A 26,199-nucleotide genomic window follows, 5' to 3' on the forward strand; every position below is an offset into this window, starting at 1 on the left:
TGATTGTGAGGGAAATTTGATATACCCAGGCCAGTTTCGAGTGGTTGGTGGGAGTTGCTGGCAGTAACTCTAATATTAATTGCTAAATCCACACTGATGCAGGCCTAGTGACTGGGCTGTTGCCCCTCTGGTAACCACTTGTTGCTAGAAAAAACAGAGTGTCCAGAAACCAGTTGGGGAGTACAGGGTGGACCATTTATATGGATACACCGTAATAAAATGGGAATGGTTGGTGATATTAAAGTCCTGTTTGTGGCACATTAGTATATAAGAGGGGGCAAACTCCTCAAGATGGGTGGTGACCATGGTGGCCATTTAGAAGTCGGCCATCTTGGATACAACTTTTGTTTTTTTCAATAGGAAGAGGGCCATGTGACACATCAAACTTATTGGTAATGTTACAAGAAAAACAATGGTGTGCTTGGTTTCAATGTAACTTTATTCTGTGCACGGGGGGGCTTTTCAGAAGAGAGACATCAGTCTATCCTCGGCTAGAGCGACAGCTTTAAACTTGATGTGTTATTTAATATTTGGATGAAAGGGTGCAGTATGTAGCTGTTTAGAAAAATGAGAGGGGAGGCAAAGACATGGAGCTTGTTAACATAATGAAACCCTAACAGGGTCAGTTGTTGTTTCACTGCGGTGGGATCCAGAAACCGAGCCAGCGAGTGGTCTCGGGTCACATCAGGGTCTCGTCTCTCACAGCATAAGTGCAAACGTGACAATGATGCCAGCTTCCACTGTGAGCGGCAGTCTTCTGCCTCAAATTACTTATTATGGGAATTGTTGCAATCAGCTATTGGACTGCCCATTACAGTATGTGATGTTATGTAAAACACTGAATATTTTCCAGGACATTTGTTGACAGTATCATTGTTTTTTCATTTTTAAGCAACATCTCTTTTGGAGACCGACGTTGCTGTTACTGCACACGTCTGGGTGCACGGGGCTTTACGCCGCCTTTTGAGTGTTGATGTTAATTCAACAGTTTATTATTTTGTTGGCCTCTGTTTAGTTTAAAGCTCTGAGACTGACTGTGTTTTTCCTGACCTTTAACTCCAGTGTGAGCCAAACCAATATAACCAAATTGTACTCGCGTCTCACGTCACAGGTGCCCGTGCGCACGCAGTGCTGTTACAAGAAATATCTGGACTATACTCTCAGCTGGTGACGGACATAGACAGACACATGCGCTGGCATGCAACAAAACTGGGAAGTGGACAGCGAAAGTGGGAAGAAGGAAGAACTAAATACCAGTAACTGTTTACAGTTGCCCACCCCTTCCCCACACAGACGCACACATCCCGACGGTCCCACCAGGCAAATGCATCTGCCAGCGAAGATCCGGCCTGAGAGAGAGAACACTTTCCCAGAGATATCAGTGACGTACATATGTGAGCAAACGCACTTATAGTTTCACTCACTCACACACTCTCTCTCTCACACACACACACACACACACACACACACACACACACACACACACACACACACACACACACACACACTCTGATGTCATGTCAGTCACCGTCAGGTTTCATTGTTTTTGCTGGATTGCCTGTTTATATTATCAGCCGATCCCCAGGGAGCCGACAGTGAATCATAGATTCTGGCCGTACCCTTCCTTTACAATGTGAAGGTCAAAACATAAACAACTACATAACATGATTATTTGTATCTGTGTCTCAAGTATGCATCATTGAGATCTGTGAACATTTGTTGTATTCAGTCTGTTTTGTGTCTGTCAGTTGGAAACCTCAGTCGAGGAGGCCTAGAGAAGAGTCAGCAACCCCTGTCAACCACCAGGTGCTAGAGCAAATGTATATTCTTAAACCCATTGACGAGGAGTTACATTGTGACAGAACTGTTGCAATGAGTTTACTTGACTGGTTGCCACGGTGGCTGGTAGTTTGCACGGAAGACGCTCGCCAGTGATTCATTGAGCTCCAGTGAAACTGAAAAAGTACCAGAAATAAAGACTGCCTTCAGAGTTGCTCCTTTGAATACATGTTGGATGCTGCAAAAAGGCATAACTTTTATTCCATTTTTATTTTGGGTTCCAGCAGCTTTCCCATTTTCATGACTGCGTGGTGAGTAGTTGGTGTTTGAACTAAACATATTTCATGAAAACTACAGGAAAACAGTAAGGGTTTCAGTGCAGTACCCTCTTTGTGATCAATTTCCCCCAGAAATGGCCAACAACTATTCGCCAACTGGTCAGAGAATACAAAAATTATCGCTAGGGCTTGCTATATAGGCCTGTGAGACCTAGCTGAGTAGCAATAGGTTATTTTGAATTGACTTCTAGGGATCGAGTCCAATTTTGTGGGGCTTTCAGTACAGCCAGTGGGTGTTAGGTTTCCATCAGTTTGTTTGTTTTTCTTCTTTTTTTAAACTTAACACATAGGGTACTTATTCACACATGCATTTAGGAAGCCAAAAACTAGCAAGGTTCTTGTGAGAAAAACTGTCCCTTGCCTACAAATACAGACTCTGTTAAGAGATTAGAAAATAACAGACCCCAGGGCCCTGTACTAAGGAGCAAGTTCAGCATACCCAGGATATCTTTTCCTTATTCGGCTCCGCTCAACATCGTCAATCACAGTTGACATAAGTTAATAGTTTTCAGTATCGCAGCTCTATCATTAAGACACAGGAAGAGCAAACATATGATTACGGTTTCCTATTTCGCTAAATTAATCTGATGTTTAAATGTGCCCAAGACAGTTTTAGTCTCGTTCATTCAGTCGGAGCCCTGAGAGCGTGTAAAGAATATAAGCAGAATATAAAAAGAAAATTCTGTGTACTTAACCTCCTTGGTTGATTTATGTAAGGTCAGCAAGTACAACTCTTAGGCGCTTTATTTTAGGATTGTATATCACTTTTTGATGGCTTATAAAGAAACAAAATTGTTTTAAAATTGCTTGGACTCAACAGGAAAGTTGTCATGGTGATGAACCCCGAAGTTTCCCCACTAAGACACAAATTCTTTATAGTGCAGGCTTCTCACACAGCTTTATTTTATGTCATATCATGGCACATAGTCTGGGTCTGGTGTGTTTTAATGATGGACAGACAGGAGGGTGACTGCCCCTGTTGGTATAAGGGTTCACACTCAGTTTGTAGACCGGGCGGTGATCGGAATCTAGACGCCTTGTAGGGAAGACGAGAGGCCGGGTGTTTGCTTTCCAGCTCAGAAAATGATATTGCCGGCTCGTGTTCCTTCACTTTTTCACCCCCTTTTTCCCTCTCGCTCTCCTCACCTCTAAGTCTAACAAAACAATTTGCACTTTCGGTCGCTAAATCTGCATATGGACCCAAGGCTGTTTTGGCCTCAATACAAATGTCTAATTTTATGAAAACTACTAATCACATAATAATATTATCCAATTTGTGAGTGTACAATGTGTAATTAGGAAAAATGTTTTCCTAATCTGTGAGGTGATTACTGTGACAGTGCAGGCTACTTCATTTGTGGAAATCCTGTAATAAAGCAGGATAAACTTTAAACAAGGAAAAATACATTTGGGGAGAAGAAGAAATTCGAGCTTTATTTTAATTTTCAGCTTAAGAAATTATCACTACAGACAAACATGTAAAACACATTTCCACCTGGAAATCGTGCAGTGTATATATTTTAGGCCACTGTCTGGCTTCTCTTCCTCCTGAATTTTTAACGCAATTACCTAAGTTCAGTTTTTCCCTTTGAGTTCTCACCAATGGCATCAAATTGAGAGAAGTTTATGGAGTAATCACGCTAATGAAAACAATAATTGGAGACTGCGGTACAAACAAAGTAACTGATAATGTGCAATTAGCTTGTGGTCTCGTTGCCTTTGAAACGGTTGCTTCAAAGACGGGGACCAGAGGTCTGTACAAAGCAGGATTTTCTGTGCTACAAAGGTGGTTCACTTCCCATCAGAATAATCCCACGACAACTTTTGCTGTATGTTTAGGCTCCACAAATAGTGACAGAGTTGGTAAACTCAAAAATGTGTATGACAACCTTGCCTTTACATAGGATTAGAACTAGAATACAATCAGTTGGCAGCCAGCTGATTCAAGTCCCCTGTTGCAGGAGAGTCATTGCTCAGTGGTGCAGACTGACTCAGATTGAGTGCAACATGTTGGGAATCTGTCTGCATTTATAAATTAGGTTACAGTTATTTGCAAACCTTTGCCAGTCGGTCTGATTCAGACCAGTTTTTCGGAGACGGGCTGAATCATACTAGGAAACCTGTGCAATTTCCTTGTAATCCAAATTGGTCACCCAGCTGGTCACTGCAACTTCTTGCAATCTGTTAGTACTTGCAAAAAGATTCAGTGTAGTTACTGATCAACTACCATTTTTTTATAGTTTGCAATGAGGCTGCTGTTCTGCTTTTACTCAAGTATGAATAATCGTGATTTTATGGATTGGTTCTTATTTAGCACTTTTCTACTGTACTGTAGCTCTATATATAACTTGTCTCATTCACCCATTATATTTATTCACACACATTCACACTGCTGGTTCATCAGAACTGCATCCTTGCCCAAGGATACTTTGGCATGCAGACTGGAGCAGCCAGTGATTGAACTAGTAGATGGCCTGTCCTACTTCCTGAGCTACATCCACCTTTAAAAAAAAAAAAAAAAAAAGGTTTATTGTTTGCTAGTGTTGGCTAAATATTTAACTTTCTTATCTTATAAACTCAAAACTTTATGAAACTTTCCACACAATGTAAGTGAGCCACAGTTACATACTCGTGTGCTTCGTGATTAAGCATGAACATCAATCTTAAATAGACCAAGAAGGGTCAGGGGTCTTTTAGGGTTAAAGAGCACAGATTAATCAGAGCACCATGCTGTCCAGGTTCAAGTCCTTCCTTGTGCTCTTGTGTTTATTGTGGCCACCCCCCCCCCCCCCCTTCTCGACTTAGCCCTGTACCTTTCCAAAGCAGATGCAAGGGGGTGCTGAGTAAGCCGAACGCGTAAATTCTTGTGCCTCAGTCTGGGATGACCACTGAATCTCTCCATCCTGACTTCTTGACCTGTAATCAAAGCCCTGGGTTTGGGAAAGTATGGGGTTGAGGAGGGGGATTGGAGGCCACATGCTACTCATCCACCTGCACACTGACAGGCACACAGGCCATCTGACAAACACCCCTGCACCCTGGCTTAACCTTTGCCCACCTCCACCATACCCCACTGCTCCCCTGGTGACCTCTGGAGCCATCTGTTAGAAGGATCTGAGATGTGTTGAGTGGATGGAGGGCGTGGGGTAAGCAAAGGGGCACCAGTAGGAATTGGGCCTCCTTCATTGGTGATTGAGAACTACGAGGTTCAAGGGAATTTGTACACAAAGCATTTTGGGGTTCAAAGTGACACCTTGTAATAACAGTAGTCTGTATTTATTTTGGCACACACAAAGGCCGTAACATATCTCAAAGCATTGCAATGGTGCCTTTTGTTAAGGATGAGACTTTTTCAGCAGCTTGGTATACAGTGCTGGGTCATGTTACAGTGTCCTGCACAGCCTTTCTACACGGCCGCCATCAGCGCTGCTCAAAAACACTCGAAGGAGGGCTTCCCACTAGGGCTGCTCAATTAATCGAATTTTAATCTCGATTACGATCTGGGCTTTCAACGATCATTAAAAATGACTGAGCCGATTATTAGCCCCTCCCTCGTGCTTTACTCTCGCGCTGCTCTGTGTGGCAAATCGAGCGCACCTCTCTGCATTTCGAAACACGTGTCACAACAATTAAGAGCAGCGGTCCCCAACCTTTTTTGCTCCACGGACCGGTTTATTTCATGGACCGGCCTTTAAGGTGTCGCGGATAAATACAACAAAATAAAACTAGTACTGGTACTGAAAAAAAGAAAATTTATTCATAACACACGTGAAAAGACCAAGGAAAACCAAGTAAACGATAAAAATGATAACAAAATAACGCTGAAAACCGATAAAAACCGTGAAAACTATACATTTCACACCTGAGCCTCAACTCTCGTGGCCCGGTACCAAACGACTCACGGACCGGTACCGGCCCGGGGATTGGGGACCGCTGATTAAGAGGACCCAAGGGAAGCTCGGAAAGCTAAGCAGAAGTTATTTGGAGAGGAGAATGACTGCCGTTGGTTGAAAAGAGGTAAAAAAAAAACTTCAGTGGTGTGGAAACATTATGGGTTCGCGGAGTCAGACGTGGATCAAGTAGACACAGTGTGTAAACTTTGCTACAGTGTCGTAGCTGCACCACAGAGCAACACTGCAAAGTTCACTAAACATAGATGTTTACATTTTTCATTTATTTTTTTATATTGCAAACATTTGCACTGTTATCAGTATTTGCACACTATTTTATATTATTTTTGACAATCTTTAAAGTCATTATTCAATACATTGTTATTGTTAAATAAATATCGTCAAATAATCGAGATCTCAATTTTAGTGAAAATAATCGTGATTATCATTTTTGCCATAATCGAGCAGCCCTACTTCCCACTATAGCTCTTCCTACAAACAAGCAGTTGGCCAGTAATAATGAAATGGTCTTTTTCAAGACGTCACGTTTTCTTATATTCTATATTGTAGAGGTTTTGCTGTGTGTTCTTTCCTATGGCTGGAATGCATACTGACTAGGATAAATAAGCTTCTAAAGTAGTGCCCTTAAAAACGTATGTTTGTCCAAATGTGGCTGTGTTGAGTCTGGTGTTTCAGTCCAGCTATTTGTTTGTTAACAATTGAGATTTGAGATGGTTGTTGTGATCTGGAGCTTTCTGCCAGAAAAACAGAAACCAGAAGAATCTGTTTAAACCAAAATTGTGAGCAAGGCAATCAACTTTTTTTTTTCCTACTAAAAAGCTGGAAACTTTTTAGTCTACCTGCTGAGAGTGAAAGAAACAGCATGTAAAATGAAACAGCCATGGAACAGGTGGGTCCGCTCTGTTATGCAGCTAACTCTCCCACTGCTGGAGACATCAACCACCTGATGCCTTTTTCTGGCTGCCCACTTTCTGTCCTCTTTTTTTTTTTTTTTTTTTTTTGTAAACTGTAGTAGTGCAAGTACTTCTAAGGTTTGCCCTTTACCACATTTCCCCAGGGCTGTTTTTACTGGCACATGCTTCACATGTACCAGAGGTCAGGTGGAAGGAGGCATTTTTCTGGCCTGTGCTGTGATGTGTTTAAGCTGTAATACAGTATTCAAAGTCATCAATGACTGTTTACGTAGCCTGTAATCATATACAGCCTTTATAGTTTGCAATGGTACAGTGGAAAGGAATGCATCAAATACAATGTTTTCCACACACAGGTTTTACTTGTTTGGCCTCCCAGGTACATTAATGATAGTCAAGTATACTTGGCTGCTGTTTTTACCATTTATTTATTTTTATGTGAAAGAACAGTATCACTCTCAATCATTTTACTATCGCTGGGCAGCTCTTGTTGGGCGTTTGGATTGGTCCTCAATTCCACGTGTCGAAATATCTTTGGGAAACATACAGAATCCCAAACTGCTCACGATGTAGCTGTGTGAGAGTGTTAGAAAGCACTTGGACATGTTGGTAACATCTTGACGCCAAATACCACAGCACAGCTCAAGTCCAGCTTCCTGTAGTAGCATCGAGCTACCTGGGGAACACCTGGCATCCTGGTGCCAGGCACCAAGCACTTTCTTCCATTGCTTAGTGGTCCAGTTTTGATGCTCACGTGTCCATTGTTGGAGCTTTCGGTGGTGGACGGGGTCAGCGTGGACCCCCTGACTGGGATGCACTGAGACACCTTTCTATTAGAACCAGCTTTAAATATTTCTGCAATTTGAACTACAGTAGCTCATCTATGACCGGAGCACATGGGCCAGCCTTTGATCCACTTTGCTTATTTTCCACTTGTGAGTAAAGGAGGGGAAAAAAGCGCAAGATGCTAAAATTTATACCTTTGTCTTTACTGGTGTTTGGTATGTGTGATACATCTCTACTGCCAGACTGTGGCAGCCAGAAACAGTTTGCTGACCACCAATAAAATAAACAACAGAAAAGAGCACAATGCTAACTTCTAGTCTCCACACTGTAAAGTAGCACCTAATCTAAGTCCAGCACACACATTTTATCAAACAGATGAAACATGCAAAGCCAAGACGCAGCCACAGCCATCAAATAGAAACAAAAATAAAGTCTAGTATAAAACAAATCTGCCAGGTAGAGCTGACACAGGTGAATGAGGGTTATCTTGCACTGGGAATGATTCCCAGTGAAAACTTGCAAACCTGCTCTTCCTGAAATTTTAAATAAGATTAATCACCCATTTATTTGTGACATGTTTATATATGCTAAACGGTCATAAACAGACAATCTGGGGTTCCAAATTTGGTATAGATATTTATTGTGAGAGCATATACTGAATGCATAGACTCTAACTGTAAGGGTTGGTGCTTGTCGCTGAAAACTGTCAGTTGCAGGTCGATAAGAAGGGATTGGCTGGCTGAAAACCACAGAGCTTTATAATGGAAAAAAAGGCTTCATCGAGCTGCAGTGGTCAGCAATAATCTAAGCAGGTTGGTCACTACATGAAAACCCAGTCACATTTAAAATAAGGTTTTAAATAGGCCTCAAAAATCCACCATAGTAACTTCTTCAGGAACTGCCTGTCGTCAGAGCCATCACATGCTTATTACACTGCATTATTACTCTGACTGATGTGTGTGAGCAGTTTAACCTTTGTTATTTATGGAGAGAAGACAGAGACATCAAGTGCCAGGTTCAGAAAAGAAATCCAAGGCAGTCATGTATCGGTGCCTTTGCAATAACATCCTGAAGGTTGTATTTTTAGCTGAAGTCTTTGAGTCAGGGACGTGAGGCGGGCAGCCCAGGAGGGCCCTTACCATCCAGATGGTGACGGCACTCGATGGTTTTGCCTTTGAGGCGCCAAGATGGAAACATTTGGAATAGGAGTGAGTCACACACACCGGTCACAGGATGGACAGTCAGTCACGAGTCCAGAAATCACTCACACATATATACAACTTTTGTGTACACACACAGGATGCATACTGTATTTCTATTACATGTTTGTCCTTTCTGTACACCAGTGAACTCCAGCGGCCGCAAACATCCTGTAAAACATGTCTAGCATCTCAGTCCCAATTGTCAAGATGAAAGGACAAATTAGATGTCCTCCTGTTTGTGACTGAATCCTCGCCAGATCTGGAGATGTGGCGTAATTTACACGATTAGAGCAAATACATTATCGTGCATGTATGTCTTTTCGTTCTGCTTTTAAGGTTTGCACGCCATCTGGCAGAGTGTAAACTTCTCTGCACATCCAGTTGGAGCCAGGAGGCCTGACACTCATTTCTCACTCCAAATGGTGACATGTTTCCATGTGTGACGACGGGCAGCAGGCTTTAGCAAGAAACAAGACACCTGTTGCTCTGGTCAGATTACCGCACTTTGCCAAGCAGACATAATATTGATTTTCACATTTTCCCTCCCATTAAGTAGCATGGTTGCACTTTCCAAAAGATGAAAAATAGTTGGAATAGGTACTCTGATGGTTAAATCAACATTTATTCTAAAGTTGTTTTGGTAAATGGATTCAAACTGAGGATTCACCCACTCCCACAGGACTATTCTGGGCTTTTAGGTGATTTCTAACTCTCGTATAGACACTTAGAATTTAGGGTTCAGTGTATTACTTGGGGGCACTTTGACACACAGACAGGTAGAACGACCCAACGACCTCCCGATGAGGTTGTTAGTCTGATCTGCAGCCATCTTTGATTCAGTTGAGCTGTAACTCGGGCTGTTTTTTATGTTGCAGAAATGTAAATTTGTAACTTAAAAAGTAACTTCTCTTAAATAAATAACTGTAAATTTAAAAAGAAAATCTCCAGTGGTTAGCTGTTAGTAGGTGTAGGTATGGTGACGTTTAGCAAACCAGTGCAAAACTGCTGCTCTGTGAAGCAGATTTGGGCGTCAGGTTTTCAGAATGACTGCTGGAGCGAAGCCCTGCATTCACTGGTCAGTTGCTGAAAGTAGTTATTAAAATTGGCTCCCATTCAGATTTCAGTTGTGATTAAAGCTCTCAGTCCTGAGCTGCTGTAAGCGGGCAGCCATGTTACGTATAATACTAGAGAAAGTAGCGTCTGCCCCAACTCTTACGTCACAACAAAAGTGGTCATTTGTTATGCCCTGTGGTTTGTGTGTAGTTATGTTTGGGTGACTTAAACTACTTGTGGTTATGGGAAGCTCATGCATATAGTTTGGGTAAGTGATGTCATTGTTTGCATGGCATAATGATACCTATCGGACAAGAATGGAGTCAGGTAAGGTTAGACTTCTGGCTACAAACCAACCAAACCAACCCAGTCCGTGGATAAACAGGCAAATAGGAGGCACCGGAGGGGCCTCGCAATCAGGTGATCAAAATCAGTATTTGGTTTGGCGAGCCCGAGCTAATTGGCCCATAATTGTACAGCAGTTGTCTCTCCACAAAGCCAAGATTATATGTCTGAGTATGACAAAGGTGTCCGAATCAGAGCCACAGAGGAGAGAAACTAGCAGGCGAGAAGGCTAAACAGAAGCAAACGCAGATTAGAAGTATTATCCACCGTCAAATCAACAGCTGATGCTCTCGTCGTGTCATCTGGACGCCATGCGGCGAAGCGACTTACCACATGAAGGAGATGAAACGATTGGAATTCTGCTCATGAATCCTCTATGCACGACTCGCAGAGTGGTGATAAATATTTCCCGTAAAGTGAAGGTTGAACTCTGTGGTAAGAATGCATTTAGAGAGAATGCTGAGGAGGGATGTTGCTTTAACTCTGAAAGACAAACTTGAGCTTTAATGTGAGATGATGATAGAAGGAGTTTTATGCACAATCACTGGCCCGCTTAAAAAGAAAAAAAAATGCACCATTCCTTCTCTGAATATGACCCACACAACAACAAATGTTCTAATTTTTTAAAGCCATAACAATTTAATGCTGGTACGGGTGGAATCCATAGAAACACAATGTGAAGCTTACGTTCACTGAGGTGAGATGGAAATATTGTGCACAATACAAATGTGAGTAGCTCTGGACAAACATCTGTCTGGAAAGGAAACACTGCCATCAAGTGGGCGGACACATTATTACAGACCACTGCTGCAACTGCAAGTCATACCACATTAAACTGAGAAGTCAGTGTTGCTTATTGGATCAAAAAAATCTGTACTATTGATGGATTTGTCTTTAAGCCATTTTGTCTGTACATTTGATCCCTCTGTGAGACAAACGTTTAAAAATCATTGATTTAATAAGGACATCCGTTACAGCATCATGTAATACTGTGTATGTTGAAACAGATTTAATGGTGTCACTTTAAAAATGTCTTCTCTTGCATGAATGACAAAAACAACAGTGTTCACACTGTTTGTGTGAGTTCAGACATGTCAGTCAAATCTTATTAGAATCTGTAAATTCTTCCCTTCTGCTTCCTTGCTGTCACATGTCATATATGACTTTTAGCCAGCGCTTACACGTCAAAAGCAGAACCTGGCGCGCACATTTTCTGCCTTTCGCCGTTTTCCCAGATGGCCAAGATTTGATAGAACATGTTTTAGGATCCAGAAATATTGCTCATTATTCTCCTCGTGAAGAGATGGAGTATGTGTGTTCTGTTTGTTTGTCTGTTTGTTAGCAGTCTAGTGTCCATAGTTCTCAAGCTTTCATGTGTAAGTTTTGTGTGATTGTATGAATAATACCTCAAGCTGATTTAATTTTGGTGACAATCGTACGGGCTCAAATTCTGGTCATAAATATTTTGTACTTGTAAATCAGACTGCGTAGCTGTGAACTGAGTTTTGTAACATTGTAAATCAAAGTATATGAAAACTTTGTTTGTGCATCTATAGGTGTGTGTGTGTGTGTGTGTGTGTGTGTGTGTGTGTGCGCGCGTATTTCCCCACTATAAGAATTTGGTATGTCACTTTTTCTTGAGCCTTTGACTTCGCAACTAAAACACGCAAATGTACTCCTCTATATGTATATATGGAGTGATGTGCCACTCTTCACTGACCCCCATATTTGACCCATTCCAGTTTGGGTCAAATATGGGGGTGCCAAATCAAATGGGTCAGTTTGCACCCCCCATCAGCCCTCCCATGTGTAACTAGCTGCTGGACTTTGGTGAGGACTGCTGAGAAGATCATTGGGACTTCTCAATGTCCCATGCACAGATGCCATCTCATCAAAGACTCCGCCCAACTCCACCCGACGCTGTTCTTCCTGCTCGCCTCTGGAGGTTTTGCAGCATCAGCATAATCTATTCTATTCTATAAGGACTCCTTGTCATCTCATTCTGAAGTTTGATTTACTTTCCAGCTTTTTCATTTAGTATTTATTAGAGACCTTTGTGAAGCCTCTTTCTAAACCATGTTTTATTTGCTTTTTGAGTTTGGTGTTCTCAGGCCTGGAGAAACTGTAGACAAATGACATTAATTGCAAAGTTTTTATACTGTGACGTTCCTTTACCCCGCTCATATTAACTGTGTGCATTTTTTCATAATTTTATTAGGCTAGTAAGGCGACAGAAAATTGCTGTCTGTAAAACTTTATTATAACAATTGGAGAATTTAATAGACTAAAGCAATGATGTCATGAGATTGCCCTACAAATAATCCCAGTAGGTGCAGCTAGACTTGGCTGTGGATTTTAATGGAAAAGCCATTTGTCGCCGTTATGTTGTAAATCATGCGTGTGAGCAATAAGACCAAGAACTGTGTCATCCTAAGATGACACACTTGTAATAAATAAGCCATGGTTATTTCGGAAATCTGGAAGTTACATTTGATCAAGTGTTTGGTTCGCAGTGTGTCAATCTGAAGTGGAAATGATCGCACGTGATTTTATTTTGCGATTATCTTCACCTACAAAGTGCCCAAAACGGTCCCCCACCTGTGTCCTCTTTACACTGGGTTTAGGATCCAATTCAAAATTTTAGGGATCATCTTCAGAGCTCTTTATGGCCACGTGTAATAGTGTGCTTTAAATTGAAACACCAGCCCTGACCTGATAACCAACCCAGCCACGTGAGCTGCAGCCACTTCAGTAGTCGGGTAAAATAGTTTGAACTTTCACTTTCTTTGTAAAAAATATAAAGTCTTTGTCTTTGAAGACAAGTCCATGGAGTTTGAGGCAAAAAGAGTTTTGAATAACTACGATTTTTAATGCTTTAACCACTTTTTTTACACACTTAATCAGCATTCAAGTTGATTAAAGATGCTATTTTCCCACCAGTCTACATCCAATAACGCTTTTAATTTTGGCAAATTTCTTAAAAGTGTTGAATTTAAGTCTGTCATTTACAAAAGTATTCTCATCTCGCTCAGCGTTCTTTAACAGTCCCTTTTGCGGTAATTACAGTTTTGAGTATTCGTGGATAAACGTTGGGTTTCCTGGATTTGAGCGGGTTGATCCAATTCTTCCTGTCAAAGCTTCATCACACGGCATGAGAAGCATCTGTGAACATCAGCTCTCTCAAAGCAGGGTTCTGACGGGTTTAAGTCTGGGCATGGCTGGGAAATTTTGACAGTTTGAGCTGGAATCGCTCTGCGATATTGTGTGAGCAAAAATATTGAGCCACACCCCTTAATCTTTGAATTCGGGTGTTTACAGTCGCATTACCGCAAGTTTATAAAAAATCAAGCCCCTATGGATGCAGTCTGCCTTTGCAAATCTTTGTGAGAGAACAGGTTGACTGAAATTGAATGTCATACTGTAATTATCTCTGTTACAGTTGATGGTGGAATGTCTTGGAAGAAAGACATTTCTGACTTGTTGCAAAGTGGAAGCATTTAGGTACCACAGCAATCCAGCCACCACAGCAGGCCATGCAAAGTTACAGAACAGGGTCGCCAGGTGCTGTTTGTAGTACCAGACCTGCTCTGGCATTAACATCAGACTTTCCACCAGGAGCTTCAGGGTTTCCATATCTGAGCAATTGATGCAATGTAACGGTAATGTGTAGCTGACCCAGTGCTTTTGTACATGTAATGTACATCTCCAAAAGTTGATTCTGTTCATCTGGATGTAGCGTTTTGTGGGAGAAGAGGAAAAGAGGGCTTTGCTATCCTACCCTGGAACACCACCAAGCCATTGGTTCAGATATGTGGATGACACCTGGGTGAAAATCAAATCTCAGGACGTACTACATTTCACGGATCACATTAACTCGGTGGACCAGCACATCAAATTCACCAGGGGGGATATGAAAAGTGGCAGGTTAGCCTTATTAGACTGTGACATTTCCATCAGTAATGGGGGATATCTAAAAGCTGACGTGTACCGTAAACCTACACATACGGATCAGTATTTAAGGTTTGACTCTCATCATCCACTGGTCATCAGGACGCTACAACGCAGAGCGAACACCATCCCCACTGACACAGCAGCCAGGGAGGCAGAAGAACAGCACATCAAGAAGGCCCTGAGTAAATGTGGTTATCCCAGCTGGACTTTTGTCAAAGCTGGAAAGGCACCTAAAGAAAGATCTAGCCGATCCAGGAGAGAAGGACAACCGCTGCCCAAGCGAAAACCTGTAGTGAATCCCGTACGTGTCAGGAGTATCGGAGCAGTTGAGACGCATTTTTTCTAAACACCGGGTCTCTGTGGCTTTTAAATCCCAAAACACGCTGCGCCAAAAATTGGTCCACCCCAAGGATCGGGTCCCCCCGACACAAACAGAGTAACATAGTGTACGCTGTTAAGTGCCAGGAGGATTGCCAGGATTTATACATCGGGGAAACCAAACAACCTCTGGCGAAGCGGATGGCACAACACAGAAGAGCTACCTTGTCAGGCCAGGACTCTGCAGTCTATTTACACCTACAGGACAGTGGACACTCTTTCAATGATGAGGATGTACACATCCTGGACATGGAGGAACGCTGGTTTGAGCGCGGAGTCAAGGAGGCCATTTACGTGAAAAGGGAAAGACCATCTCTGAATCGAGGAGGGGGCCTAAGGGTACATCTTTCACCATCTTACAATGCTTTGATTGCAGCCATTCCCCAACTCTCTGTGAATGGTACTCATGGCCATTGATCAGTGGTCTTTGGTCAGTGGGTTTTGGTCAGTGGTTGTTGATCAATGGTCATGAGAATTTGCATAATTATGATTAAGGAACTGACCTCCCAGCCCATTGCTCCTTCAGTGGGCTGGTTTCAGTCATTATGCAAATGTACTGTTTATAAGTTTTGGGGAAACCTGCAGTCAGCTGAGACTGAAGAAGTCACTTGGATGAGTGACGAAACGTTTCTCCCACAAAACGCTACATCCAGATGAACAGAATCAACTTTTGGAGATTTACTTTCCTGGATGATTGAGAATGCATCAAGATGTAATGCACATCTTTGTCTTAGCTGTTGATCTTAGCTGTATTTGCCTGCTTTCAGTCTTCCTTCTGTTTTGAAGAGTATCTCTGCCTTTGCCACTGTGAAGCAGCCATAAGCTGTAATTTATTCAAAAGATGAGCGCGGCCACCATAATACCACACATTGATTTTAGACATTTTGAAGTCTAAGACTAGTCCAAAAGTCTAAAGGCAAAATTAAACAATGGACATGATCTTATATGAAGCAATTTGATTGTTTCAAATTTCACTGAGTGTCAAATTAGTTTTATTCAGTATGGCTAATGTTAGCAGTGCTAGCACCAGTAGTCTTAGTTTCTGCAGGCTATTGTCCACATACCTGTGTAAAATGTGGTTGTACATTGCTTTGGTTGTGTGGATATATGTCATAGCACCCTGACACAGTCTATATAGGATTGTTCATTTTCCTGTAACTGGTTACTGTCCACCTCACAGGGAGACGGACACACTTTCGTCTGTTTGCAGCCCCGATTAGAGTCTTGGAAGCAACAGATAAGGCCAGTTGTGCTCCCGTAAGATAATACATCTGTTATTAATCTATCTTCTCATCACAGAACCAATGTCATTTATTTGAGCATTTTAACATGACAGACTATAGAGATTGACACGAGGCAGACTGAAGTGGAAATGAGCAGAACTGCAGTTTTGGCATTTCTGAGTTGGCTTAACTTTCCACACTTTGCAACTTTGAAGTATCCTCACTGTAGCATCAGTTGGTGAGAAGCAGTGTCTGGTTTTCACCACAGTATAATTTGGTCTAAAGTGCTGTTTGTTTGGGGGTTGTTTTTTTTTGTGGTTTTTTTGGCACGCTCACATTGTCCTTTAAAGGATAGTTTGTAACAACAGGTCTGTTATGAGCAGTGCTTTCAGTTTTAGGCAATGTGAACTGTGAGACCTTATGTACATGGGTGTGTCCTCTCCATTGATATCAACTGGCTAAATGGCTGTTATCAGCTCTTATCAATCCCAGACCTGCTAACAGGCGGATTTCAAATCATTCAGTGGCGGTTGTCGCCCTTGTTAAATAGAAATATTAAAGCAGCGTTTCAGTCTTAAAACAATGGACTTGTGTGGCGTGAGTTTGAGGCCAGGCTTCTGGACTTTGTTTTTTTTTTTTTCTTCTTTAAATCACTCTTCACTTAAATTTTTCACAAGTTACTCGGTTACGTTATTCAATTACATCACATATTCAGTTACAATACATCTTTTTACAGCGCACAACAGATGCTTCAAAGCTCAATTTGCTGCAGTACCTTGCAGCAACTTGTACTACTGGAGCATCTATATTCATTGCTGCACATAAGTGCTAGAGTCCTTCTGTGTAATCTGCATTGCCCTGTGGTCTTTTCACATTCTTCTTCCCTCAAGGTCAAGAAAGTGTTCTGAAAAGATGAGGGACGCATCTATGGGTGTGATTTGTGTACTCCAAAAAATAAAAACCCTCCTATGCATCATGAAAGCAAACAATAAAGTGTAAATGTGCACAGATCAGAACCACATCTTTGCACGTCGAGCCGAACATGTCTCACTTTAAAGTTATCCAACCAGGAGGATAAATAAACCTGTTTTATTGCAAGGGTCTGACTTTACAGACATTCTTTACATCCTCTCAAATTTCATATGAACAATCCTTCAATAACAACAAGACTCCTCCCTTTATCCCCCCCTAAGCCCCATCATCCCACTCTGTCACACCAGCGCTCTGCATGTTCTCCTTCACTACATCCATGAATCTTCTTTGTGGTCTCCATATTCCACAGCTTTGTTCAGTACGCCCACACTCCCTCTGCATGTATCCAGACTATAACAGCCTTGTCTCTTTTCAAACTGCTCGACATCTTGGTTCATCCTGGTCACTCCCAGTGAAAATCTTCTGTCAGTGCCACAGTCTCCAATGCATACATCAGAGCAGGTCTTACTACCATCTTGTAAACCTTTTTTTTTTTTTTTTTTTTGCCGCTATCCTTCTTTCACAAACCACCCCTGACACTTGTCTCCACCCACTCCATCCTGCCTGCACTCTCTCCTTCACCTCTCTGTGGCTTTCGATGGTTGACCCCAGGCAACTGAACCTCCTCCACCTTCACTCCCTCTGCTCTTTGCACCTTCATGTTTCCACCCGTCTCCCTCTCACTCACACACATGTATTCTTTCTTACTTCTACTGATTGTCATTCCTCTTTTCTCCAGAGATGTGACCCCTGCTGCACACCTCACCAAAGCTGGCTGTGGGGTGGCTGTGGCTCAGGTGGTAGAGCAGATGAGCTAGTGACTGGAAGGTTGGTGGTTCGATCCTTGGCTTCCCCAGTCTGCATGCCAAGTATCCTTGGGCAAGATACTAACCCCAAGTTGCTTGGGGTTAGTACACATTCACACTCCGACTCCATTGGAGTGTGAATGTGTGTGAATGCTTAGATTGTACTTAAGTATAGAAGGAAGTGCTTGTATGAGTGGGTGTGAATGGGTGAATGAGGCATGTTATATAGAGCGCTTTGAGTACTCCGGGAGAGTAGAAAAGCTATATAAGAATCAGTCCATTTACCATGTCCTGCATATATTTCTCTGCCACCCCGACTTCCTCATGCAGCACCACAGTTCCTGTCTTGGCACACTATCAGACGCTTTCAGTGAAACTCATTCTGACCTCCTCTGTACTCCATCAACTCTCTCAAACGTCACATCTGTAAAGCTATTTCATTTCTTAATTTAAAGTTTCACTGCTGCTCACTGATCATCACCACTCTTCTTAACCAAACAACTCATTCTAACATCTTTATTGTATAGTTATCAGCTTCTATCCGTGTCGTTACCACAGCTCTGCAGATCACCTTTATTCTAGAAAATCAGAACCTGTACACTTCTCCATTTCTCAAGCATCGTGTCACTCTACACAAGACTGTGTTAAACAGTCTGATTTAAAAAGCCTTCTCTCGTAGACATCTCTATATCTCCATGGGAATCTCATCTGAGCCTTTCTGCTCAGCTGTCCTGTCTTTACTCATCCTCTACACTTCCCGATTCACTAACCTTACTCCTCATCCACCCATCAGTTTAAAAATGTTAAATGCAATGTTGTAATATTTTATGCTAAATTAACCTTAAATCTTCAGTTTCTGCACAACAAAGCCAACCTGCCTGTTTAGTGAAAGAACAAACTTAGGCGGTTTTGATTTGTACTGCTTTTTAATGTGTTTTTTTTTTCCATCAGAAATAGTAAAAGCCATACAATGTAGCAAACCAAAACAACATGACAAAGCTCTATACAGGAATAGTAGCTCATTCACACACATTCTTGGGTCCAGACTGATCTGTCTAGAGTGGGCAGACGCCACTGGAGTGTCCATCTTGGCAAACAAATGACTGACATTCAGTTTCATGGTTAGGAAGTCTTTTATCTTTTTTTTTCCCCTCAAGAAGGAGTTTGTAGGCAAAAAAAGCTTATTTGTCTTATAAGCTGAGCCAAGAGGCAGTCGTCACGTGAAACTCTCACTGATATCTTCCTATGGGCTTCTCTGCGGAAAGGCTGGTTTAAATGAGTCATGAAGATGCTGTGCACAGATTAGTCAACAGGCCGACGGTTACAATTTGAGTCGAGCATGCAAGCTCCTGCTAATAAATAATGGAACATTCTAGTCAGGTATAAACTCCTGGAAGGGCTCCGTTGCTTTTTTCCTTTTTGGAGACGTAGGTTTGAGTCCAAATAGGCCCCCAAACTAACCCTTACTTATGTTGCATCATGCTGCCATAGGTGGGAGTTTTCATTGCCACTCATTCCTTTAATTAAAATTGAAAAAGCAAAATAATTTTGTTTGTCAAGAAAACTACAAAATCATTTAAGTTTTGTCAGTGATCAAATTGTGTTAACTCAATATTTCACAGCTAAAACACTGTATTAAATTAAAAGTGGCTCCTTTGTAGTGATCCTTTTGCACCACACGGGGGAAGCAGCTACTTACTAAACTGACTTGGTTTTGCTGTTAAAAGCCTCAGACCTACTGTGAGGCAGTGTGAAAGTAAGGACCCCCGATAGTCTGCCTGAATACACGCAGGGACATGACACAGGTCTGTCAACAGCTCCCCTCCACTCGGTTGACAACAAAAACACGGATAATACTTTAACATTTCAAGTGCTCTAAACTTGGACAACGTATTTTCTCGGCAGGTTTTAAGTTAATAAAACAGCGGCGTTGGCATCACTTTAGGATAACTCCAATTTGGATTTTAGTAACAACCATTTTTCATACAAAATATTTCCCCCAAGAAAACAACAAGAATGTTAACAAAAGAAAATAATGCTGTGAAAAAAACATTCAAAAACAACAGTGATACCCCTTTTAAAATGCACACACTTTACACCTTTATATACGTCAATGCACTTGACTTTAGCCAAAATAAAAGCAATCTTTTCTTCTTGCTTTCAGTAATCTTGATGTATACTTTATAATACATGTATACAAGATAATATAGAGCAACAAAGCAACAAAAATAAATATCTTAAGTCACTGTTTGGAAGTTTATATATATATATATATTTATATCTATATATGTATATTTATATGTATAGCTTACTTTTGGGTAGGGTGAGAGCTTCTTTCATCGATGGAAACTTTGAGCAGAGAAAAGTGCAGAGCAGATTTAGAGGACCAAATCTTTTTTCTTTAAAATAAAGATCGTCCTCACAAAAACTGCCCTCGGCCCTTCAATCATGAGTGAACGGTGTGGCTGCGGAGGCTGAACAGAGGATGGTGGCAGACGGGAAGCAAACCCCCCTCCTCCACGCTTCTCTGATACAATCAATGCCTTGTGGATGCAGTGATTCAGTGGCCTGTTCTATAATATTTTTTCTGTGGTCTCACTGAATGCAAGGTTCAGCTGATCTCTTCAGGCTCAAGCTGCACATCAGTCGCATCTTTAGCTACACTACGAACAGGGAAGGACCTGTGGTATTTTGGCTATTTGCATATATTAAGACGGCGTGGATATGTTTTAGGTTCTTCTTTTTTTCTTTAAAAGCTCTGCATTTAGTTAAGAAAGTCAGGCACCAAATGTTATCTAGAACAGTCCTACTCAAAAAAAGCAATCTAGAGTATTTACACAACCCTTACCAGCTGCAAAAAATCTTTTTTTTTCTTTTTTTGCAAGATGGCAACGGTGCAGAATTGACCTACAGTATCAGTACATACAGAAAGAAACAGTATTTTTTGTTTAAGCAGCCATATTTGTTTTACAAAAGAATACTTCCAACCCTCATAGTCAGTGGCACGCTATACCCGCCCTGACTGCTTTTTTAAAATCTTTGGTTGACCAGTCAAAAAAGCCTGATAGATTCACAATCCACCTTTTACATCACACTACTTGACTTCTTCTTTTTTTTTTAAAAAAAAAACAAAAAAAGAAACAGTTGCTAAAAAAATAACATTTGCACACAATGTCATTCCCTCTTCCTGTTCATGAGTTAACCCTGCCCGGGAGGTTAAAGTCGCCTCCCTTGCCCATTGTCACACACAGCCACGCCTCATCCTGCACTTCCTCTGGTCCATTCTGGAGTCCATCCAAGATTATAAGCAAACGCATGCAAGCCGCGCACACACGAACACACTCTCAACACACACGCGCACTCATTCTTTCACAACTACACACGCGTTGGCTTAAATGTGAAAGAGCAGGAAAAATGAAGCGATACGTAAAACTGAAAGCCGAGAGCGTCTGTGAGGTTTAAAAGAAAAGGAAGGAAAATAACCAAAGTTATTTTGAAAAAAAGCGTGAGGGGTTTTTGCTGACAGCGCTCATCGTTTCTGCGAGGTGATCATCTTCGAGACGAAGTTGACGATGGCGCTGGCAGGTTGGTCAGGGTCCAGCTCGGCGAAGAGGTGGCTGACGTTGTCTGTTGTGCTTCCCTGCTTACGCGCCACAAACCCGAACAGCCTGAAACATCAATATTGGAGATTTCGTCATTAGGGCTGCCATTTTCATTCATCAACGACTTAAAGCAGATTTACAGACACTTGAAGGTATTTTTGTAAATGTGTGTTTGGTTTTGTTTATTTAGTTTAATCTCTTCCGAACTGAAGCCATCGACAGGAAGTAGTTTTTGAAAATACATTACCTGAACTATTGCCAGGATGTACTTCATTATAATACCAATAGTACCCTTAGTACAAAGTACTAAGTGAAACTGAAAATGTTTGTTCCTGCTTCCCATGGAGGTGAGGTTTTTACCAGTTACCAGAGCGTTATTACAAAAATTACCTTTTAAGTAGTTCACATTAGAGCCCCACTGACATAACAGCGGATAGTATCTTTGATGATATATCGTTACGTGGTTGTAACAGCCAACTAATCAAAGTTTAAAAAGGAAGGAAGAGATGGAAGTAACACCGACCATTGTGTTGATGTTACACAATCCACCAGAGGGCACTGTGTAACTTCTCTGTTTGCAATGTGTTTGAAAGACTACAAACACAAGCAGAGTGTGAACGAATAATCAGCAGGTTGGAAGAGTAAAACAAACTGTTTCTTTTCAAACTTCAACGCCATATCATCTTAGTAAGGACTCAAATTACTACACGAAGCAACTGTTATGGGTGCGTCTGACAGAAACTAAATATCAGCATCGGTCAGTCTCTTAAAAAGAGTACTTTCAAGTATCAAATGTTGACTGAAAGGAAAGTTTACTTACTTGGCTGTTCCTCCCTCAGGCTTGTTCCATCTGAAATGATTTAAGTATTTTGTTTAAGGTCTTAACTAAACAAAACCAATGTGCTACTTGGACTAGCTGAAATCACGGGCTTTAAACACACTTGAGGAACTGAAAACAAGTCGCTAATATTGTTCTAAGTATTTTAATGGCTCTCTGTACTCACTTTCTGTCCTGAGGGTCTATATCACAGAACGTGACAGTGTTGGTTGGGTAATGGCGTCGGAAGAAAAGCCTAAAAAAAGATGTAAATGACACAAAACTTAAAAATTGAAATGTCCATTCTGTGGACTTGCATGTCATATACTTTTATACAGCTTTTAAACAGAGCAACCATTGATGATTTAGGCTGATTTGGTCAATATGAACTTTAACCTCCTAGGACCTGCGTCCACATATGTGGACATCACATTTTGGGTTATTTAGACTAAATTTTGCTCTACAAGGGCCTGATATCCACTTACGAGGACATTATACTGCTACTGTTCTATCAAAATTTTAAACGAATATCCTCATATGTGGCTCTTATTTTTCTTAAAAACAAAATAAGGTTAAAAAAAAATCTGGTAATTCTTTGTTTTTACATTCATCAGGCCCCAATCAGCCCAAATATCAAAGAGAAATAAAAAATGCATGTCGTGGAAGAGTTCGCGTCTTAGGAGGTTAAACTCAGACTGTGCCAGTTATGCAAGGGCTCTACTTTTTCTCGTGTATCACTACACATCAGACCGGTTCTAAATTGTTCATTCCATCAGTACCAGTAAGCTATCTCTCTTTGTCAATGCTAGCATGCTTTTCCTGACAGCCGTGCATTTAAAAACATTAATGTAAAACTTGTGGAAGCTGAGCTTCTATGATAATGCTCAAAGTTCATGTTTTCAAGCATTCGAGTAGTGAACTTGAATGCTTAAAATCACTCTTCCTGTTAAAAATGAGTTCTTCTTCTCTGCCGTCACCAAGTGCTTGATCACAAAGTTGGAGTTTAGGGTTGCTTTGAGAAAACTGCTGCTGTGAACTACCACTACATAAATAAAAACTGAAACATATGATGCACATGTCCACCCTTTTTCTTCTGCTTATCTAAAGTGCTTTTGGTATGGCCACAGGCTAAAGGAGAGTAAGACTTCCTTTCTCCCCAAGATCTTTTTCCATCTCCTCCCAGGGAATGTTGAGATATATAATCGTTCCAACAAATTCTACTGTGGGCTCCTGTCCCAGCTGGGTGTGCCCTAAAAACCTCAAAAGGGAGGTATCCAGGATACATCTTGTTAAGACGCTCAGATCACCTCAGCTAGCCCCTTTTGACACTGTGCTCCTCACAGTATCTCTAAGGGTGAGCACAGCCACTCAACAAAGGAAACTCATTTTGGTCGCTTGTATCAGCAGTGTCATTCTTTCTGTCACTACCCAGAGCTCGTGACCATCATTGATGACTGGGACATAGAGCCACTGGGTAGTCAAAACCTTGGTCTTCTGGCTTAGCTCTATCTTTCTACAACAGGCCAGTACGTCTGCTTCACTGTTCTCTAACACCCTTCCAAAGCTCAGCACCCAAATGTAATGATGATATGCAGATGTAATAATAGGGAAAGCTGTGAAATAGTTAATAATATAGTGTATAAAAATTCTAATACTTTAATTTTCTCTATTGTTTTGTGATTGTGTTCAGTTGCTCATATTCATTAATTCCAGCCCTTTAAAGACATATTTATATCTTAAAATACGCTGAGATGTCAAAGGCTCGTCAAAAATATGTCTGCGACAACATATGACATGCAACGTCTACACTTGTGAGACATCAAACACCTCATGTTTAAGATGGGACAGGTGTGGTTTAGACTTACTTCCTCTGGTTGTCAGTGAGTGTGATGCCTTGTGAGGACACCTTGAAGTGCACAATGGTGGCAGTAGGTGGAGAAGCAGCAGCCAGTGTCTCAGATATGGCCTTAGCGACAGCCTGAGGCCCTGTCAGTGATTCCATCTCCACTGAGTTGATGTAGAGAACATTGCATGCTGTAAAGAGAGCAGACATCCCAGCTGGATAAATGGTGTCAAACCCAATCGTGAACAATCTGTTCATGCAATAATGTTGACATTGTCCTCATTAGAGTGCATGCTTTCTGCAACAAGGCTGGGGTTTTAGAAACCAAACAGATCATTCCACATAAAACATTCTGTCTGTTATGGAGCGCAAGCTGGACGCTAGTGTTAAAAGACATGTTCTGGGGAAATCTGTCACACGGGACTGTTATTTATTCGTCTTCATTTGTGGAGCATACACGGACAGACAACACACAGACACGATGCACATTCCAGTTGTAGGTTTCCAAATGAAAGTGCACTGGGTTTACCATGGGAGTCAGCAGGGGCCCTCAGCACTGGGACAACAAGAACGTCACGTTGTCAGAATGAGTGACAAAACACACTAATGACGCTGACAATTATGTCCAAGAACCTCAAAACTTGGCTGACTGTCTTGGAATGTTAAACTTAAATAACCTAATGACTTTTAATACTGAGGAGGAGGTTTTACCTGCTCCTTGTTTCAGCCTTTCAGCCATCGGGTTTGCTGTTGTGACCTCTGGTACTTCCTCAGTGAGCTCTGATTTACAGGAGAGAAAGTTTAAAGTTTACCGTTTTGGGATGAGGACTCCATCAAGGGTCAGATTTTCAGTTTTTAAAAAAAAAAAAAAAAAATTTTTTTTAACTGTAAAGATTTGCTTAAGAGTAAGACAGAAACACTTTTAAATGGAATACATGTTACACAGAACACTTATTGCACATACCTGTGGTGGGGATGACTAGTTTGCATGGGAGGGCCAGTGGTGTTATAGCATGTTGGTAGACCAATGCAGACAGGCAACCTGTCAAAGAGAAACAAGTTTTTATAAATGTTCAGCTTTACTTAAAGGGAGTTTTGAGTTGCCATGAGAAAGTTTGTGGATTTTTTTTTTCTCATATAACTGGATCAATTCTGCCGCTTGGTAGTTTTCTTCTTTGAGTGCCAAATCACAACAACAGTCAGCCCAGGGTGCTTTATATTGCAAGGTAAAGAACTACAACAATGGAACAAAAACCCCAACAATCAAATGACCCCCTTAGAGGAAACACTTGTTGACAGTGGGAAGAGAAAAACTCCTTTTTAACAGGAAGAAACCTCAGAACCGGGTTGAAAAGTGATGGGGGGAAGACAGGTGGAAGAGAGGCAGAGATCAATAAGAACTAATGATTAAATGCAGAGAGGTGTATAAACACATAGTGAGTAAAGAAGAAACACTGCAGTGCATCATGGGAAGCCCCCCAGCAGCCTAAGCCTATTGCAGCGTGACTAAGGGAGGGTTCAACGTCATCTGATCCAGCCCTAACTCTATGCTTTATCAAAAGGAACATTTTAAGCCTAATCTTAAAAGTAGAGAGAGAATCTGTCTCCTGAATCCAAACTGGGAGCTGGTTCCACAGAAGCTTCCAGTTTGAGAGTGTTGCTTTCTTCAGTTATAACAACCATCTTGACACGTGGTATAGATGACCTGTAGCTGGTTAATTGTTTAACAAGATTGCTGACATTAGGTTTTTATTATGGTGACCCATATTAAAATTATAAATAAAGAGGTAAATGTATGTGCAGGTAATCCCCCCTGAGCATTTTGACCAGTCTGAAGCATGAGCTTTTGACTCTTATAGTGACTTTTTCTTGTAGGTTTTCTACAATAGATAAGCCCTATTTAGCTGCTTTTCAAACCTTCTGTTTCCATTGGGCAGGCAATCTGATGAAAGCTAACTTAAAGGGAGGTGAAGGGAGTTAAAAGGCTTCTTTTAGGGAGTGTATGAACTGAGGGGCTGCATCATGGCCAAGGATTACTGAAAACTACTCTATTAGTGTCGAAGAATACACATTTAGATTTTAAATTAATCATAATGGATCCCTCGTTAACTAAATCTGTAGTACGCCTGACTTCTTACACAATGACAGCTGAATCTTTTAATTGGAGTTATTAATGTTACTTTTAAATGGTGGAGGATTATGGATAACTTCACGAGCTCTGAAAGAGGGATTCAAAGGACTCAGGTTTAATTGTTCATTGTTGGCTGTAATGTCACACTGAA

General features: G+C 41.4%; 1 protein-coding gene and 1 long non-coding RNA gene across 20 annotated transcripts in view; one reads left to right on the forward strand and one right to left on the reverse strand.

Annotated features, from left to right (window-relative positions):
- The window catches only part of LOC309691086, a 115,200-nt gene that overhangs the window by 39,811 nt on the left and 49,190 nt on the right, over positions 1–26,199 (forward strand). The window lies entirely within an intron of this gene.
- The window catches only part of LOC309691066 (tensin-1-like), a 243,244-nt gene continuing 235,607 nt past the window's right edge, over positions 18,563–26,199 (reverse strand). For 14 of the 17 annotated variants that reach the window (XM_082508584.1, XM_082508581.1, XM_082508596.1 and 11 more), the window contains 7 exons: positions 24,882–24,959; positions 24,629–24,697; positions 24,447–24,473; positions 23,940–24,108; positions 22,262–22,330; positions 22,078–22,107; positions 18,563–21,323 (listed from right to left, as the gene is read on the reverse strand). In XM_082508584.1, the coding sequence (XP_082364710.1) occupies positions 21,185–21,323; positions 22,078–22,107; positions 22,262–22,330; positions 23,940–24,108; positions 24,447–24,473; positions 24,629–24,697; positions 24,882–24,959 (581 nt within the window). In that variant the 3' untranslated portion in view covers positions 18,563–21,184. The remainder of the gene's footprint in view (positions 21,324–22,077; positions 22,108–22,261; positions 22,331–23,939; positions 24,109–24,446; positions 24,474–24,628; positions 24,698–24,881; positions 24,960–26,199) is intronic. The other 3 variants (XM_082508582.1, XM_082508590.1, XM_082508587.1) reach the window with 1 other exon arrangement.

This window comes from Aulonocara stuartgranti (assembly GCF_965226115.1).
Source record: "Aulonocara stuartgranti genome assembly, chromosome: 16".
Lineage (NCBI taxonomy): Eukaryota > Metazoa > Chordata > Actinopteri > Cichliformes > Cichlidae > Aulonocara > Aulonocara stuartgranti.